The following is a 16,483-nucleotide window of genomic DNA, read 5'->3' as shown; positions in this document are numbered from 1 at the left end:
CCTGTATCGAACCATGATATCACTGAGACGAGACCCTCTTCTTTCTTGTTTCCCCACCCTTGCCCCATACCCGGAAGACTTGTGCAGCTATTGTCACGTTCCACAATATGTAGCATAATATTGCCTTATAAGGAAGCTGTGGTTGGCTCCCGAGAAGTGCTTTGATCGGCGCACATAAATACAGCTGTGGAGGATGCAGAGTCATTCAGTCCCCAGCCGGCGTGCAACAAGGAACAATACTTGCTCCTACACTATTCTATCAAAATGTGTGACGACGAAGTTGCTGCGTTGGTTATCGACAACGGCTCCGGCATGTTTAAAGCCGGGTTCGCCGGTGATGATGCCCCAAGAGCTGTTTTCCCCTCCATCGTGGGTCGTCCCCATCACCAGGTATTACACTTAATTCTGCTAGTGTCATGTTGACATAGGACAATTTAACAATTTTGTTGGAAAGATATCAGTTAGGCTGTTTTATTCAAAACAGGGTTCGTTCAAAATTGATATTCATAAAGATTTACCTTTTATTCCTCCAAATTTGGAAATACTACTTAAAGCTAAAAACCGGCTTCTTCACCATAAGTATATTATAAACCAAAAACTGTTTTTTCAAAGTAAGTGAGAAAATGAACTGATTATAGATATCACACTTAATCTATGGAAAACACATAATTTTATACCATTTCGAGCATCTTATAGTGCTAGGAACAGATGGTTTCAATACAGTATTCTCCATAGGATCCTCACAACAAATTAAGATTTATACAAATACAAACTAACAGAATCACCACATCGTACATTTTGTGATGTTGAAATAGAATCGATCATTCATCTCCTATATGAATGCAAATATGTCAAAAAGCTGTGGTAAGATCTACTAGAATGGATAGAAAATGAAACAGACACCCATTTGGAATTAAACGCAGAAATCATTATTCTCGGCTTCAAAGAGAGAAGAAATGATGTACTGACTTTCATATTAACAATTACGTAACTTACATAACATTGTCGTCCTTACCACAATCTGTCTACATAGATAATGACTGTAATTGGACTTGCTATATAATGCAACAATTATACCGACCTGTTAAACGTGTATGAAAATTAAATGCTGTACCCAGATAATAAAAAAACAAACTAAAGGGATACAAAAATAAACTTTGTGATAAATTTGTATATATTTTTGTCTTTTATCATTCATTATGAATAAGGAAGAATACTATCATCGTCATAATGTTACATCACTATGTTATGCATATACATCACTGTGGAAACATGGTTCCGATAAAGATGTGGTGTTTTTTTCCGTTCGTACAGTAATATATTATATAATTGACAAGAAAGTATGAATGTTGCAATACAGCTTGCAATATAGCCACATATATTTCTTTCCAGGGTGCAGGACAGGAGGAAATCTACATCGGTGAATACTGCTAAAACCGGTGTAAAACTAATCTGACCAATATTGGGTGTTTTGTATTACTGAGACTTTTATAAGAAATCTTGTAGGAGAAAAGAGGTAATGGTACAGAAAATATTGTCTCATTTTTTACAGGGTGTGATGGTCGGTATGGGAGAGAGAGACAGCTACGTCGGTGATGAGGCTCAGTCCAAGAGAGGCATCCTCACCCTGAGTTACCCCATTGAGCACGGTATCGTCACCAACTGGGACGACATGGAGAAGATCTGGCATCACACCTTCTACAACGAGCTTCGTGTGGCTCCAGAGGAGCACCCCGTCCTCCTGACAGAGGCTCCCCTCAATCCCAAAGTCAACCGTGAAAAGATGACCCAGATCATGTTCGAGACCTTCAACACTCCAGCTATGTATTTGGCCAACCAGGCAGTTCTGTCTCTGCTCGCTTCTGGTCGTACCACGGGTATTGTTTTGGACTCTGGTGATGGGGTCACCCACACTGTACCTATCTATGAAGGCTTCGCCCTTCCTCATGCTATTCTCAGGATGGACCTTGGTGGCCGTGATCTCACTGATTACCTTACGAAGATTCTGACAGAGCGTGGCTACTCCTTCACCACCACTGCCGAGCGAAATATCGCCAGGGACATAAAGGAGAAACTGTGCTATGTTGCCCTCGACTTCGAGCAGGAGATGCAAACTGCTGCATCCTCTTCCTCACTGGAGAAGAGTTATGAGCTTCCTGACGGACAGGTCATCACCATTGGCAACGAGAGGTTCCGTTGTCCAGAGGCCCTCTTCGAGCCATCATTCTTGGGTATGGAATCTGCCGGTATCCACGAAATAATTTACAACTCCATTATGAAGTGTGATGTTGATATTCGTAAAGATTTATATGCCAACACTGTTCTCTCCGGAGGTAGCACCATGTTCCCAGGAATCGCTGACAGAATGCAGAAGGAGATCACAGCCCTGGCACCAGCATCAGTGAAGATCAAGGTCATCGCCCCTCCAGAGAGAAAATACTCCGTCTGGATCGGTGGCTCCATCCTTGCCTTCCGTTTGACCACCCAGAGGAGGTGGATCAGCAAGCAGGAGTACGATGAGTCCGGCCCTTCCATTGTCCACAGTAAGGTCGATTAGTGCCTGGCACTGCAGCTCCATACGATGGTGACATTGAAGAGACCACATTCAGTCATTTAGAAGACCACTATTTCGTATTCTAGTCGCTGGAGCTGTGTTGTCATTGAAATGACAAAATTCCCGGTTTCATGGGCTCTCCATAAAGTTTTGATCTTTTAAATATTTTATCACGTGTTTCCTTTCTCACTGGGTATTGATATCTTGCGTTGTGTCTTTTATATGGTTTTACTCTCTTGGATCTAGTATGGTAAAAGAGTAGAGAGCGAGACGACCGGTTTCATGCAGTATTCACTGCAGCTGACTTCATGGAACGGGTTGCCTGTATCCGTCAGCCAATAAAGCTATGTTAAGAAAGCACAAGCTAAAAAGGATACCTAGAGTAATTATGCCTAACTGTTTCGGTCTATCAGTACGTATCAGTACGCGAGCAACAAACTATTTGTGATAATTACAGTACATATCGCCATGCACAATGTATGTTGGTAGCGCACCAAAAGGTTCAGTTGGAGATTTCATCAGCATAAGCACGTCGAATGTTTTGAAGCGAGACTTAAAGATCTGAAGGGAGCTTGAAGATTTAACGTCAAGAGGAACACAGTTACCCTCGTGTGTTGCTGCAAAAACAAAGGCGAGTTGACCACGACCGAGAAGGTTTAACTTCTGGTACATAGAGACGCTGACGACAGTGCGATCTCATGTTGCGTGAAGAAGGATAGTCCCTCAAATAGCAAGGTGCAGTACCGATTAACACTGGAAAGTTAAACTTAGAACAGTGAATACAATTCTGTATTGTAGAAGAAGCCAATGAAAGCTCATAATAACTAGACAGAGAGAGTGACAATCCTGGCTGCAGAAATCTGGACACGTTGTAGTCTGTTAACGATGTTAGAAACATCAGAAAGAAAACTATTTTAGGGTAATGGTGATTTCAGTCGTGTATTTTTCAGAAAGACACAGATCATATGGAGCTCTGATTGCTTCCAGTATTGAACTGTGATGTCTGTGATTTTCATATTTTAGTTGTTTATTACTTCTAAAGTGAAAACGGTATATATTCTTGTTCTCTACTTGACACCCACACACTGTCAAAGTAGGCACATCTTATCGCAATAAAACACACTTTTGTCTAACTATCTCAATATATTTTTATTCATATTTAAAAGAATCTCGATGTCATATGAAACTTAAAGCAATGTGTTTTTCCCCACTGGGCTGAAGATGCGACCCCCCAGGGACACTGCTCGGACCAGAGTAGCAACCGAGGTAATCTAGCTAACCTACCAGGTGCAGACTATTCTAGCGATGATTTCTCCTTCTAAAACTGGAATATTGGGGGTCTTTTTTCAAACCTCGATGATGCAGACTTTATTAGTTATATAATGAAACGAATTTTGGCATAGTTTGTCTGACTGAAACCTTTCTTGAAAACCTGGCATCCATCTGGTATCCATCTGGTATCCATATGGTACCCATCTGGTATCGATCTGGTATCCATCTGGTATCCATCTGGTATCGATCTGGTATCCTTCTGGTATCGATCTGGTATCCATCTGGTATAGATCTGGTATCCATCTGGTATCCATCTGGTATCCATCTGGTATCCATCTGGTATCCATCTGGTATAGATCTGGTATCCATCTGGTATCCATCTGGTATCCATCTGGTATCCATCTGGTATCCATCAGTTATCCATCTGGTATCCGTCTGGTATCCATCTGGTATCCATCTGGTATCCATCTGGTATCCGTCTGGTATCGATCTGGTATCGATCTGGTATCTATCAGGTATCCATCTGGTATCCATCTGGTTTCTATCCTACATCAGACTGCCTAAGGGTGTTAGATTATCTGGCTGTGTAAACGTGCTGATGAACAATTCAGTAGCTGCTTACTGTCAACAGGTGTCAGTTGTTTTTCATAATGTGGTATGATCAAATCTGTACATCGCTAGTACATTTTTGTGGCGATATCATCTTAAAAGCAATGTATGTTTCCCCCACTGGCTCAACGTTGCATGCAACAGGAGACAACGCAACAACAGTCGAGGTAGTAGATCAGTGGCTGATAGAACATTCAGTCACGAACTGTGAGGTCATACTGTGCGGTGACAGGAACGCAAGGACGTGGTTTGAACACAACAACAACTTATTGCAAACGACACACCTTTGATGAAATCTCAGAACATAAATATGATGTTTTCCGTAACAGCGACAGTCTACCCGGAACAACGATAGTTGACTGTGTGACCGTGTGTGTTATATCTAGGGCTGCCGGACTGTATACCAGTGGCAGTGTCAATGGCACATCAATAGGCGACTATGTGACCGTGTGTGTTATATCTAGAGCTGCCAGGCTGTGTAACAGTGACAGTCTCCTTGGCACTTCAATAGGCGACTATGTGACCGTGTGTGTTATATCTAGGGCTGCCAGGCTGTGTAACAGTGACAATTTCCTTGGCACTTCAATAGGCGACTATGTGACCGTGTGTGTTATATCTAGGGCTGCCGGGCTGTGTAACATTGTTAGACTCCATTGCACATCAATAGGCGACTATGTGACCGTGTGTGTTATATCTAGGGCTGCCGGGCTGGGTAACAGTGACAGTCTCCATGGCACTTCAATAGGCGACTATGTGACCGTGTGTGTTATATCTAGGTCTGCCGGGCTGGGTAACAGTGACAGTCTCCATGGCACTTCAATAGGGGACTATGTGACCGTGTGTGTTATATCTAAGGCTGCCGGACTGTATACCAGTGGCAGTGTCAATAGCACAGCAATAGGCGACTATGTGGCCGTGTATGTTATATCTTGGGCTGCCGGACTGTATACCAGTGACAGTCTCCATGGCACATCAATAGGCAACTATGTGACCGTGTGTGTTATATCTAGGGCTGCCGGGCTGTGTAACAGTGACAGTGTCAATGGCACATCAATAGGCGACTATGTGACCGTGTGTGTTATATCTAAGGCTGCCGGACTGTATACCAGTGGCAGTGTCAATAGCACAGCAATAGGCGACTATGTGGCCGTGTATGTTATATCTAGGGCTGCCGGGCTGTGTAACAGTGACAGTGTCAATGGCACATCAATAGGCGACTATGTGACCGTGTGTGTTATATCTAGAGCTGTCGGGATGTTTAACATTGTTAGACTCCATTGCACATCAATAGGCGACTATGTGGCCCTGGTTGTTATATCTAGAGCTGCAGGCTATGTAACAGTGACAACGCTCACGACAGCTGACTGTGTAACCTTTAAGACAGTCATACAGCGCAATAATTACTGGTTGTGACAGTAACTGAGAGTGTTTTCGTCTTAACTGTTTGACAATGTACTGATACAGTCTCCCAGGTACCAAGGTCTGCTGTTTGCCCGTGTCTTGTCACAGCGTGTAAAGAACATTTGAGACTGACGGAAGAGTAAACGGACAACGGACATGCAGTCAGACGCATATACACACATCCTGATGAATCAGGTTGTACAGAATCCGTTGTACGCCCACCCAACTCCTCTCCAGTAGAACTGGTACCGTGGATAGTGAGGTATACTGTACGGTATTGTGTATTCACGGCTATATGGCTATATAGTTCGGTATGTGTCGCACCTGTAACGTCAGTTGTTTTATACAAGTGGACACGTACAGTACAACCAGAAATTATTGAGAATTTAAGATTGTAATTTTCTTTTAAATTTTCACTCATTACTCACGTATTAAATGTGAATATTAGCAGAACATAACTCCAGATTCAAAGACAGGTGAACAGTTAGCATTTTGTCAAGTCACCATAGGCAGCAATGCAGGCTTCAATGCGGCGGGGCATACTACTGATCAAAGAAGTTAGAAAGTCGTGGTCCATGCTGTCCCAATATCGGACCACCTCTTCTTTCATTTCAGCAATATTTGTCAGATTTTTCTTATTGACATTTTCCTTCATAAGTTCCCAAACATTTTCTATTGGATTTAGGTCAGGGATATACCTTGGCCAATCTAATAATGTCATATTTTGGGTCCGAAACCAGGCCTGTGAATGCTTTGAACGATGTTTTGGGTCGTTGCCCTGCTGGAAAATCCACAAATGTCCATAGAACTGGTGATCAGATGGAAGTAAATGTCCCTCGAGAATATCTGTGTACCGCTCACTGTTCATATTCCCTTCAAATACACAGAGGGGCGTTGCCCCTAACACAGATATGCCACCCCACCCGTTAAATTTAGGACTATACTTTGGGCGCTGATACAAAGGTTTTTCAGTTTGTTTGGTCCAGGATTTCAGTGTATTAGGAAACAGCCATACAGAACTTTCATCTGAGAAAATCACATTGTCCCAGTTAAAATTTCTATGCTGTAAGCACCAGTTCAACCTTCGCTCCTTTTGTTCAGGTTTCATGATTGGTGATGGAATTCCTCGACTTTTCTGCCAAACCATTGCATGCAGCTCAGTTCTAATTGTCTCCTTACAGACAGCCACAGTTCCTCTATCAATCATATCCAGCCTTAAGTTTTCTAAACAGTCCTAGGCCAAATGTTAGAAAAGTCCCTATCTTTTAGGATCTCTCAGCAGTAGTAAAAGCGTTATCCAGTAATTGGTATGACAACTCCCACCTCCAGAGATTTACTAAAACAAACAAGGTTTACCCCGCTGTTGAAACAGTGTCCACATGTTCATAGAACAACTTCATGAGTATTAACCGCAGGGGACGATGACAAGCACTGATCTTCAACATGATCAGGATATGCAGTATGGGTGATAAGGCCTGGTGTATCATATTACCTGATAATGATGTTATCTCTAAATTTGGCCTAGGAGTATAAACTACTTCGTTTGTTTTCAGAAACAAGAATACCAAGCCGCCTCCTGTCACCGACAGTCAATTTTCTGGGCCTACCTGCGCCTCCCTGGTTCTCAATGCCATATCCATTTGCAATATTTTTCAAAACACGATAAACAGTGGACAAAAGGGATGCCTGTTCTACTTGAAATCACTTAAGCTGATCTTATGTCCTTGTTATTATACTCTAAAATCAACTTCCTCTTCTCGAAATCATCCATACTGAGGATCACTGAAAATGTCGTCTGATAGCAAGTAAACACAGGGGAATAACTCTTTACAAACTAATGAAAAAACATTAACGGAATGAAACCAAGCACTTGATAGCTGGTCAAGGTTTTTTATACTAGAAATTGAATTAAACATATTCCTAAAATTCTCAATAATTTCTGGTCATACTGTATATCAATAGCACCCTAACAGTGTTAATCTCAAAGGGATATAATACTTTATATTGATATTTTGTATAAGTTGGGTAAATGTTTGAGCCCAATGCTGCCTTAAATAGTCATATTATGAAAGGTTGTTGTGGGCGACGCCCTGATATTGTGGACATGTAGACGTGTCTTCAATTTTCCTAAGGAAACATGCGTGTGTTTCCCGCAACACTAGACGTTCCCCGAGAGAGCCTAATTGTATACCCCACCAAAGCCTGTGAATGTATGTGTAGCCGTCCTTTAGTGTCTGCATTCCCTGTAAAGTGATACATTTACCACTTTGGTATCCAAACCCGCCTGTCAAGGTTAACACATTCCTCACAGTAGTGAACACGTCTTATTACTCTCAGCCAAAATGTGCGACGAAGGTGTTGCCGCCCTGGTTATCGACAACGGCTCCGGCATGTGTAAGGCTGGGTTCGCCGGTGACGACGCCCCAAGAGCTGTCTTCCCCTCCATCGTCGGTCGCAGCCCCCGCCAGGTAATTGATGTTTGTTAAGGTTCTTTGACTGTTCACTGGAGGAAAACCTCGTTCATACGGACGGTAGGGTTCCGAGTAAAGTCGTACTGTCATATGAATGAATGAATGAATGATCCAGAGATGTCCGAGGATCTTAAATCATCGTAATTATGTTACTAAATAATTCATAAATAAGATAATCAAACATATATATAGGACCGGAACAATGATTCTCACATAACACAGGTTCGGGATATCCTTTAGTATATATACTGAATTCTATTACAGAAAGAAATCCCCCCCCCCCCCCCGTCATTTCATCCGTATAATTGTTTTTCTTAAGTGCCATTTAGGACCTACTGTGATGAAGAGGAACACTTTATGGATAGATACTTCTTTATCGCAATAGGTGCGACGTTTCGGTGTAGATTCCAACACAGTTATCACGCAAATACTTGAGTTGTCTATCCATTAAGTGTTCCTCTTCTCTTCCATCATCTCTATTGTAACATAAATTTCGATACCAAGGATGACAAGGTACTCATCAGCATTAGCAAACATTCATTATTTTGTACATTCCTTAGATATTTTGAATCCTTATTACATATACTCAATGTTTACTCTCAATTCTGTGTATAATATTACCATCCTTATTATTAGGTTATTATTAGGAATATTTGGTTTTGACACGCCATGTTTTATGGCATTCGTCTTTGAAGGGGCGTAGGTAATAATGTTAGCATGGCATTTCAGATTTCACTTGGTAGCAAGTCATGTTCCATGTCCTGTATCGTGATCTTTAGTGACTTTATTTCTTGTCGGTCCAGTCTCAATTAAGTCTGAGTATATATGTCATGTCAATTTATTCCAGGGAAATAGTTACCACGTCGGTGACGAAGCTCGCTCAAGGCACTATGCTCGCAAATTCACATACCCTGTCTCGCACGGTATTGTAACCAACTGGGACGACATGGAGAAGATCTGGCATCACACATTCGAAAAGCTCGAAGTGAATCCTGGGGAACATCCCGTTCTCCTGACAGAGGCTCCTCTCAACCCTAAGGCCAACCGTGAAAAAATGACCCAGATCATGTTCGAAGCCTTCAATTCTCCAGCTATGTATGTGGCCATTCAGGCCGTTCTTTCTCTGCACGCTTCCGGTCGTGCGACGGGTATTGTTTTGGACTCTGGTGATGGTGTCACCCACACTGTTCCCATCTATGAGGGATATGCCTTACCACACGCCACCATGGAACTTGACATTGCTGGTAGCGATCTCACTGATTACTTGATGATGATTCTCACAGAGCGCGGTTACTCCTTCACCATCGCCGAGCGAAATATCGTCAGGGACATCAAGGAGAAGCTGGCCTATGTCGCCCTCGACTTCGAGCAGGAGATGGCTACAGCTTCCACTTCTTCCTCCCTGGAGAAGAGCTACGAGCTTCCCGACGGTCAGGTCATCACTATTGGCAACGAGAGGTTCCGTTGTCCAGAGATCCTCTTCCAGCCATCCTTCTTGGGTATGGAATCAACCGGTATCCCCGAAACAACATTCAACTCCATTATGAAGTGTGATGTTGATATTCGTAAGGTCTTGTATGCCAACACTGTTCTCTCAGGAGGTAGCACCTTGTGCTCAGGTATCGCTGACCGAATGCAGAAGGAGATCACAGACCTTGCTCCCAGCACAATGAAGATCAAGGTCATCGCTCCTCCAGAGAGGAAATACTCCGTCTGGATCGGTGGCTCCATCCTTGCCTCTCTGTCCACCTTCCAGCAGATGTGGATCAGCAAGCAGGAGTATGCTGAGTCTGGCCCATCCATTGTTCACAGAAAGTGTTTTTAGTGACTGACTTAGAATACAATGGTGACACCTTTATTCACCGTCATGGACAATATTAGTTGTTATTCGGATCGTAAAGGAAGGTAAAGGGAAGAAAAATAAACTTTCAATTACAACAGATGTATTGCACGAATGGGGGATATGAGCTTATCACTGATTATTAGATGTATTAAATAGGTCAGCTCTATTATCGAAGTGACAAAATGTAGACATTCTTTCTTGAATCCTGTGAACAGTGTAATCTGATGCAACTGAGGCTACAGTGAGCACAATTTTGGTACAAATCAGGAAATGATTTATTTATATCAGTGATGTCAATGTGCCGCAATATAATGTCAGTTTATGTGAGGCGTAGCATGTCACATGAATGAATTTAGCCCGAATATGTTGCATAAATGTATCAAGTACAGAATAATGAAAGCAACTGTAAATCGATTTGGGAAAACTATTTGAATATGTCTTGTATTAATTATTATTGTTTGTGATTATTTCAGAAAACCTGAAACATATATACAATGAAAGGGTTTATATCTTCATACGATGCATATATAGCCAAGACTGGGTCATATATCAAAAGTAGTTGCAATGCAACGTAGATAAATCTGAATGAGGTCAGGTCTAGTGTCTTACCATTGGTTTACATTGGCTGAGGACTGGTGCATAAGGAAAGTGTGAAGCTTGCTCACTGGCTGCCTTTAACCCAGCCTGGTGGTTTAAAGGCCATGACTGGATGGTGTTAAATTGGTGAATTACAGGTCCAATATGGTTTTTGATGCCTCATAACATGTCGCAAGTTAGAAGCAAATTATCCAATAGTTGAGTAACATGTAAAACAGTCTATTACTTCAGTGTAGTAATAAAACGGACCCCCCTTAACGAAGTTTTTAGGACCAAGTGCCATCCCCGTTACATAAATACTGTTTGGTGTTATAAAACCCCATTAATGACATACCCACTCGTGCCTCAAGACCACAAGGGATTTATCACAATGCATCCCCAAATATATTTAGTAAATGTTGGAATCTTCGAATAATAATTTGGTTCCATTGAAAGGAATTGGTGAATATCACAGCATATGACGAACAAACAGATTTTAGGCCCCGAACTGCAACAACGGAACAGTTTTTCAAACTTACTGCTTGTCTTCAAACATGCTTAGTATTCGAATCTGTGGATAGGTGCATGTTTATGTCAACCACTGAAGACAAACTTCTGAAACTGGCGCCACCAATGATCTTTCCAAGACTTACTTCCCTTGCTACATGCTTTTTGATCTTGAACATACACAGTTATGGGCCTTGATCTCTACAGAAAGTGATCGATGTAAATTTACTCAGTGCATAGAGTCGGAAAGGGGACACTACTGAATTTGCATGAAGTTACTCAAGGCTGAGTTTGAAATAGGGTGTCCTACATAATATTTACAGAGCTGGTTTCAACAAAGCATAAAATAACGCAATCTTCGGGCTTTTGTTTTGACTAAAATCTTGTGAAGCGCAAATGAGAACTGGGCCCCGTTCCTCAAAGCGACCGTAACCCTAAGACGACCGTAACTCCTACACTTTAACATAGACTTACGACACTCGTTGCACTACAATCGCCTTGTAGAACGAGGCCCAGGTCCTTATAAGTTTAATGTATTTTTTTCGTACAAGTCCACATAATAGGATCGGGTGGTCAGGCTTGTTGTCCCTTTGGTTCCTTGACATGGTAATCTCATGTACAGAATCATCACCACCGAGAAAAAGGAACTATTTTACCAGTTAGAATAATAACCGACAACCGTATTTCCGTCTGTCAAATTAGGGGTTTATATATAAGCGCATTAACTTTACATTCACGTATCAGGAAACAGATTGTTTAATGCTGTGTATATAAAGTAAAACCCCACAACATTTCTCTATGTTCATCGAGATATTTCTTTCGAATATGAAATAGAAACAAGTTAAGGTGGATATTTTCTGATGAGGAATGTTTTATTTAGAAAACAAGTACCCACTTTGACACAATGTCTCTGTCAAGCAGGACTAGAATATTTACCAGTCTTACAATAGACATACACTGCAAAATGTGAAAATAATTTTTTTAGAGTTGAATGCAGTCAAAGCTCCCCCTAAGTTACGTGTTTGTATAATTGTGCAACACAAATAACAAATAACTAAGAAACGTTGTGTTGCTTGCATGTAAAACGATGCAATTACTCATACGGGGCATGTCGGTTTCAGCTTGTGTAACTGTAGTTTGTGGTACAACTCTGTATATACTGACGAGACATGTCGGTTTCAGCTTGTGTAACTGTAGTTCGTGGTACAACTTTGTATATACTAACGATTGCATGAAACATACAGCATGCACAACGCACAAAACAACGCACGTTCTTTGTAACTATTCCAAGTAGACAATAGAATAGAATTGACGCAAGATATGTAATATATAATAAATAAGCCAAGAAAATGTATCAATGCCAAAAGAAGAAAACAACATTGGAATAATACACAAACGCTCGACAACCATTATCAGGATAACTGAAGCAATCATTATGTATTTTGTAATTTCAGTCACAACACATTTCTGACGATGAGAAGGACAATTATACACTTTGGCCTTTAGGTGATTAATAGTGATTCTTTAATGTTACTGTCTATGCAATATCAGTCACTAAAAACACTTTCTGTGTACAATGGATGGGCCGGACTCATCGTACTCCTGCTTGCTGATCCACATCTGCTGGAAGGTGGACAGAGAGGCAAGGATGGAGCCACCGATCCAGACGGAGTATTTCCTCTCTGGAGGAGCGATGACCTTGATCTTCATTGATGCTGGTGCAAGGGCAGTGATCTCCTTCTGCATTCTGTCAGCGATTCCTGGGTACATGGTGCTACCTCCCGAAAGTACAGTGTTGGCATACAAGTCCTTACGGATATCAACATCACACTTCATGATGCAATTGTATGTTGTTTCGTGGATACCGGCTGATTCCATACCCAAGAAGGATGGCTGGTAGAGGGCCTCTGGACAACGGAACCTCTCGTTGCCAATGGTGATGACCTGACCGTCGGGAAGCTCGTAGCTCTTCTCCAGTGAGGAAGAAGTGGAAGCTGTAGCCATCTCCTGCTCGAAGTCGAGGGCGACATAGGCCAGCTTCTCCTTGATGTCCCTGACGATTTCTCGTTCGGCAGTGGTGGTGAAGGAGTAGCCACGCTCTGTCAGGATCTTCATCATGTAATCAGTGAGATCACGACCAGCAAGGTCCAGTCTCATTATGGCATGGGGAAGGGCGTAGCCCTCATAGATGGGAACAGTGTGGGTGACACCATCACCAGAGTCCAAAACAATACCTGTCGTACGACCAGAAGCGTACAGAGAAAGAACAGCCTGGATGGCCACATACATAGCTGGAGAGTTGAAGGTCTCGAACATGATCTGCGTCATCTTTTCACGGTTGGCTTTGGGGTTGAGGGGAGCCTCTGTCAGGAGGACGGGGTGCTCCTCGGGAGCCACACGGAGCTCGTTGTAGAAGGTGTGATGCCAGATCTTCTCCATGTCGTCCCAGTTGGTGACGATACCGTGCTCGATGGGGTACTTGAGGGTGAGGATACCTCTCTTGGACTGAGCCTCGTCACCGACGTAGCTGTCTTTCTGTCCCATACCGACCATCACACCCTGGAAAAAATGAGATAACATTTTCTGTACCATTATCTCTTTTCAAGTTGTCTTATAAATGTCACAGTAATACAAAGAACTCAATATTGGCCAGAATAGTTATATGCCGGTTTTAGCAATGTTCCCAACCCATTACGTGAACCAAGGGTGGTGGGACTAGCCAATGTTTTTACCAATAACCGTTCTCTCGTCTGACTTCAAAACACATGCTTAATGTCTATTGTTATCTCCTATCATAGCTAGGATGCTGAATGTCTATTGTTATCTCCCGTCATATCTAGGGTGCTATCACAGGTTAACTCAAGCTTTATCAAGCCGTTTTCTCACCCGTGAAGGTCCGGGTTATAATCGATCTTCAGTAACCCATGCGTGTCGTAAGAGGCGACTAACGGGATCGGGATTGCGTATATTGATGTTCATGCTGTTGATCCCTGGATTGTATGGTCCAGACTCGATTATTTACAGACCGCCGCCATATAGCTGGAATATTGCAGAGAGCGGCGTAAAACTAAACTCACTCCGTTTATTATAACATAGTATCAAACCAGTTTTTCATTACATATTCACACACAAAAGCATTTTAGAACATAACGTTTGTCTTTGATTTCGGTAAAACTTGTTTCAGCATATCCCTGCGATAACTGTGTATGCATGTCTGACGATTTCCATATCCATATTTGGACATAAAACTTGAAACACATTGACTGGGCTGAGGCTTTTGTACCCGTTATGTTTGTAATACAAATGCCAAGCGGATCACTGCGTGAACAAACACATACCCCCTTCAATAACACTGGGAGTGTTAGTCGATAAACATTTGTAGCTGTATAGTTTGCAGAGAGTCTTTGGGATTCATGCGTCTATTCATTAAATAAGATCGGCATGCTCTGAATAATTCCCGCCTTTCAATTCCCGCTCAGAAATCCGATCTACCGGCTCGTCCCACGATCTTTTGGAGGAATCAAACTATGCAGGGATTGGTGCAATATCAAGCGGGAAGTGCACAGCCTGTGTATCCATATAGAAGACAAAGCACACGGGTGCCCTTTCCTTTCTACGTTTAACCTTTGTTACAGTTCAAAATGTTTCAGTGTTTGTCTTTGTATAGATACCTGAATGAGGTTTGATACTATTTTGGGAGGGCCAGGTGCTGACGCTACAGCAGAACACACTTACAACATTTTGTGTTCGTGAACGTCACTTAACGTTTATACCAATACAGTCACACCTAACTAATCATATACAGTAACACCTAACCAAAACAAACCCCTCACTCGGGGAACCTCATTTCTCTTCATTTACAAAGAGTGAGTGAGTGAGTTTAGTTTTACGCCTCACTCAGCAATATTCCAGCTATATGGCGGCTGTCTGTAAATAATCGAGTCTGGACAAGATCATTGACCATTGATCAACAGTATGAGCATCGATCTACGCATTGGGATACGATGAGATGTGTCAACCAAGTCAGCGAGCCTGACCACCCGATCCCGTTAGTCGCCTCTTACGACAAGTATGGGTTACTGAAGACTAATTCTAACCCAGATCTTCACGGGTAGTTAGGCTAGAGTCCAACAACCATCGCAAACATCATAGAATAATTACCTGATGTCGTGGGCGGCCCACGATGGAGGGGAAGACAGCTCTTGGGGCGTCATCACCGGCGAACCCAGCCTTACACATGCCGGAGCCGTTGTCGATAACCAACGCAGCAACATCTTCGTCACACATTTTGGCAGAAAGATATGAGACGTGTATCACCACTTTCTTCTGTAACGCTGACTGCACCGGTTCAGACGGGCGGGTTTATATACCTCTATTTTGTCAATGAATCACCTGATATGGCATTCAATAGATCGGCAACGTGGTGTGTTAGGTGACGAGCTTCAGAACACACAGTCATATGTTCTCGCCATGTATGGGAACGGCCATTATGATGTATCCACCCATGTGACACAATCCACCCACGAACAAGTTGCGTCACTTAGATAACCAGGATATGTGGTCGTGGTTTAGAATTCTCGATCTGGTTCTAGGACACGTGTCATGATAACCTCACACAGTAATCTAAATATTCGAGCTGTTACTGAAGTAATCTAATTACACCGCTGTACACAGTACACTTGCCCGGAGAGCGAAAGTGCGCTGGTTCCATCCCCAACCAGTGAACATTTTAACCAACATGTATTGCTTTACCGATAACTTACGCAATAGCAACAACGGCACTTTATCAAGACGGGACGGTGTGTGTGTGTGTGTGTGTGTGTGTGTGTGTGTGTGTGTGTGTGTGTGTGTGTGTGTGTGTGTGTGTGTGTGTGTGTGTGTGTGTGTGTGTGTGTGTGTGTGTGTGTGTGTGTGTGTGTGTGTGTGTGTGTGTGTGTGTGTGTGTGTGTGTGTGGTGTGTCACCAGTAATGGGCTTCACACATTGCACCCACGTGAGGAATCGAACCCGGGGCGTAACGGTTTAACCACTAAGCTTTCCCAGTGATTTATTGGCACTGAATCAAGACTGAACACGAAATCACTATCCCCTAACACGAGGCATACTACAGTTATGTTTGTTCTTATGTGGATATAAATGTTGATCTGAGTTGTGTCAGAGGAGACAGACAGGCACTAGGGTCGCTTTATGTCAGCAGAAATGGGAAATAAAAACAAGGTCCCACTTTTCAAATATTCTGTTTGTGTGTTGT

The 16,483-nt window shown here is 42.6% G+C and overlaps 2 protein-coding genes across 2 annotated transcripts; one reads left to right on the top strand and one right to left on the bottom strand.

The window, feature by feature from the left end:
• The first annotated feature begins 249 nt into the window (after nt 1-249).
• Nucleotides 250-10,577, top strand: LOC124260541 (actin-4-like). The gene is made up of 3 exons (XM_046694867.1): nt 250-390; nt 1,553-2,297; nt 9,399-10,577. The coding sequence occupies exons 1-3, from the start codon at nt 265-267 to the stop codon at nt 10,130-10,132; spliced, it is 1,605 nt and encodes a 534-aa protein (XP_046550823.1). The 5' UTR covers nt 250-264; the 3' UTR covers nt 10,133-10,577.
• A 1,507-nt stretch (nt 10,578-12,084) lies between these two features.
• LOC124260538 (actin, cytoplasmic-like) lies at nt 12,085-15,580 on the bottom strand. The gene is made up of 2 exons (XM_046694865.1): nt 15,395-15,580; nt 12,085-13,792 (listed from the first exon to the last, which is right to left on the bottom strand). Exons 1-2 carry the CDS (start codon nt 15,518-15,520, stop codon nt 12,788-12,790), a joined length of 1,131 nt encoding a protein of 376 aa, XP_046550821.1. The 5' UTR covers nt 15,521-15,580; the 3' UTR covers nt 12,085-12,787.
• Nucleotides 15,581-16,483: the final 903 nt, after the last annotated feature.

This window comes from Haliotis rubra, unplaced genomic scaffold (genome assembly GCF_003918875.1).
Source record: "Haliotis rubra isolate DU_JTF1 unplaced genomic scaffold, ASM391887v1 Scf769, whole genome shotgun sequence".
Lineage (NCBI taxonomy): Eukaryota > Metazoa > Mollusca > Gastropoda > Lepetellida > Haliotidae > Haliotis > Haliotis rubra.
Note: the sequence above shows the minus strand (reverse complement) of the source record. Positions and strands in the feature narration are given on the sequence as shown.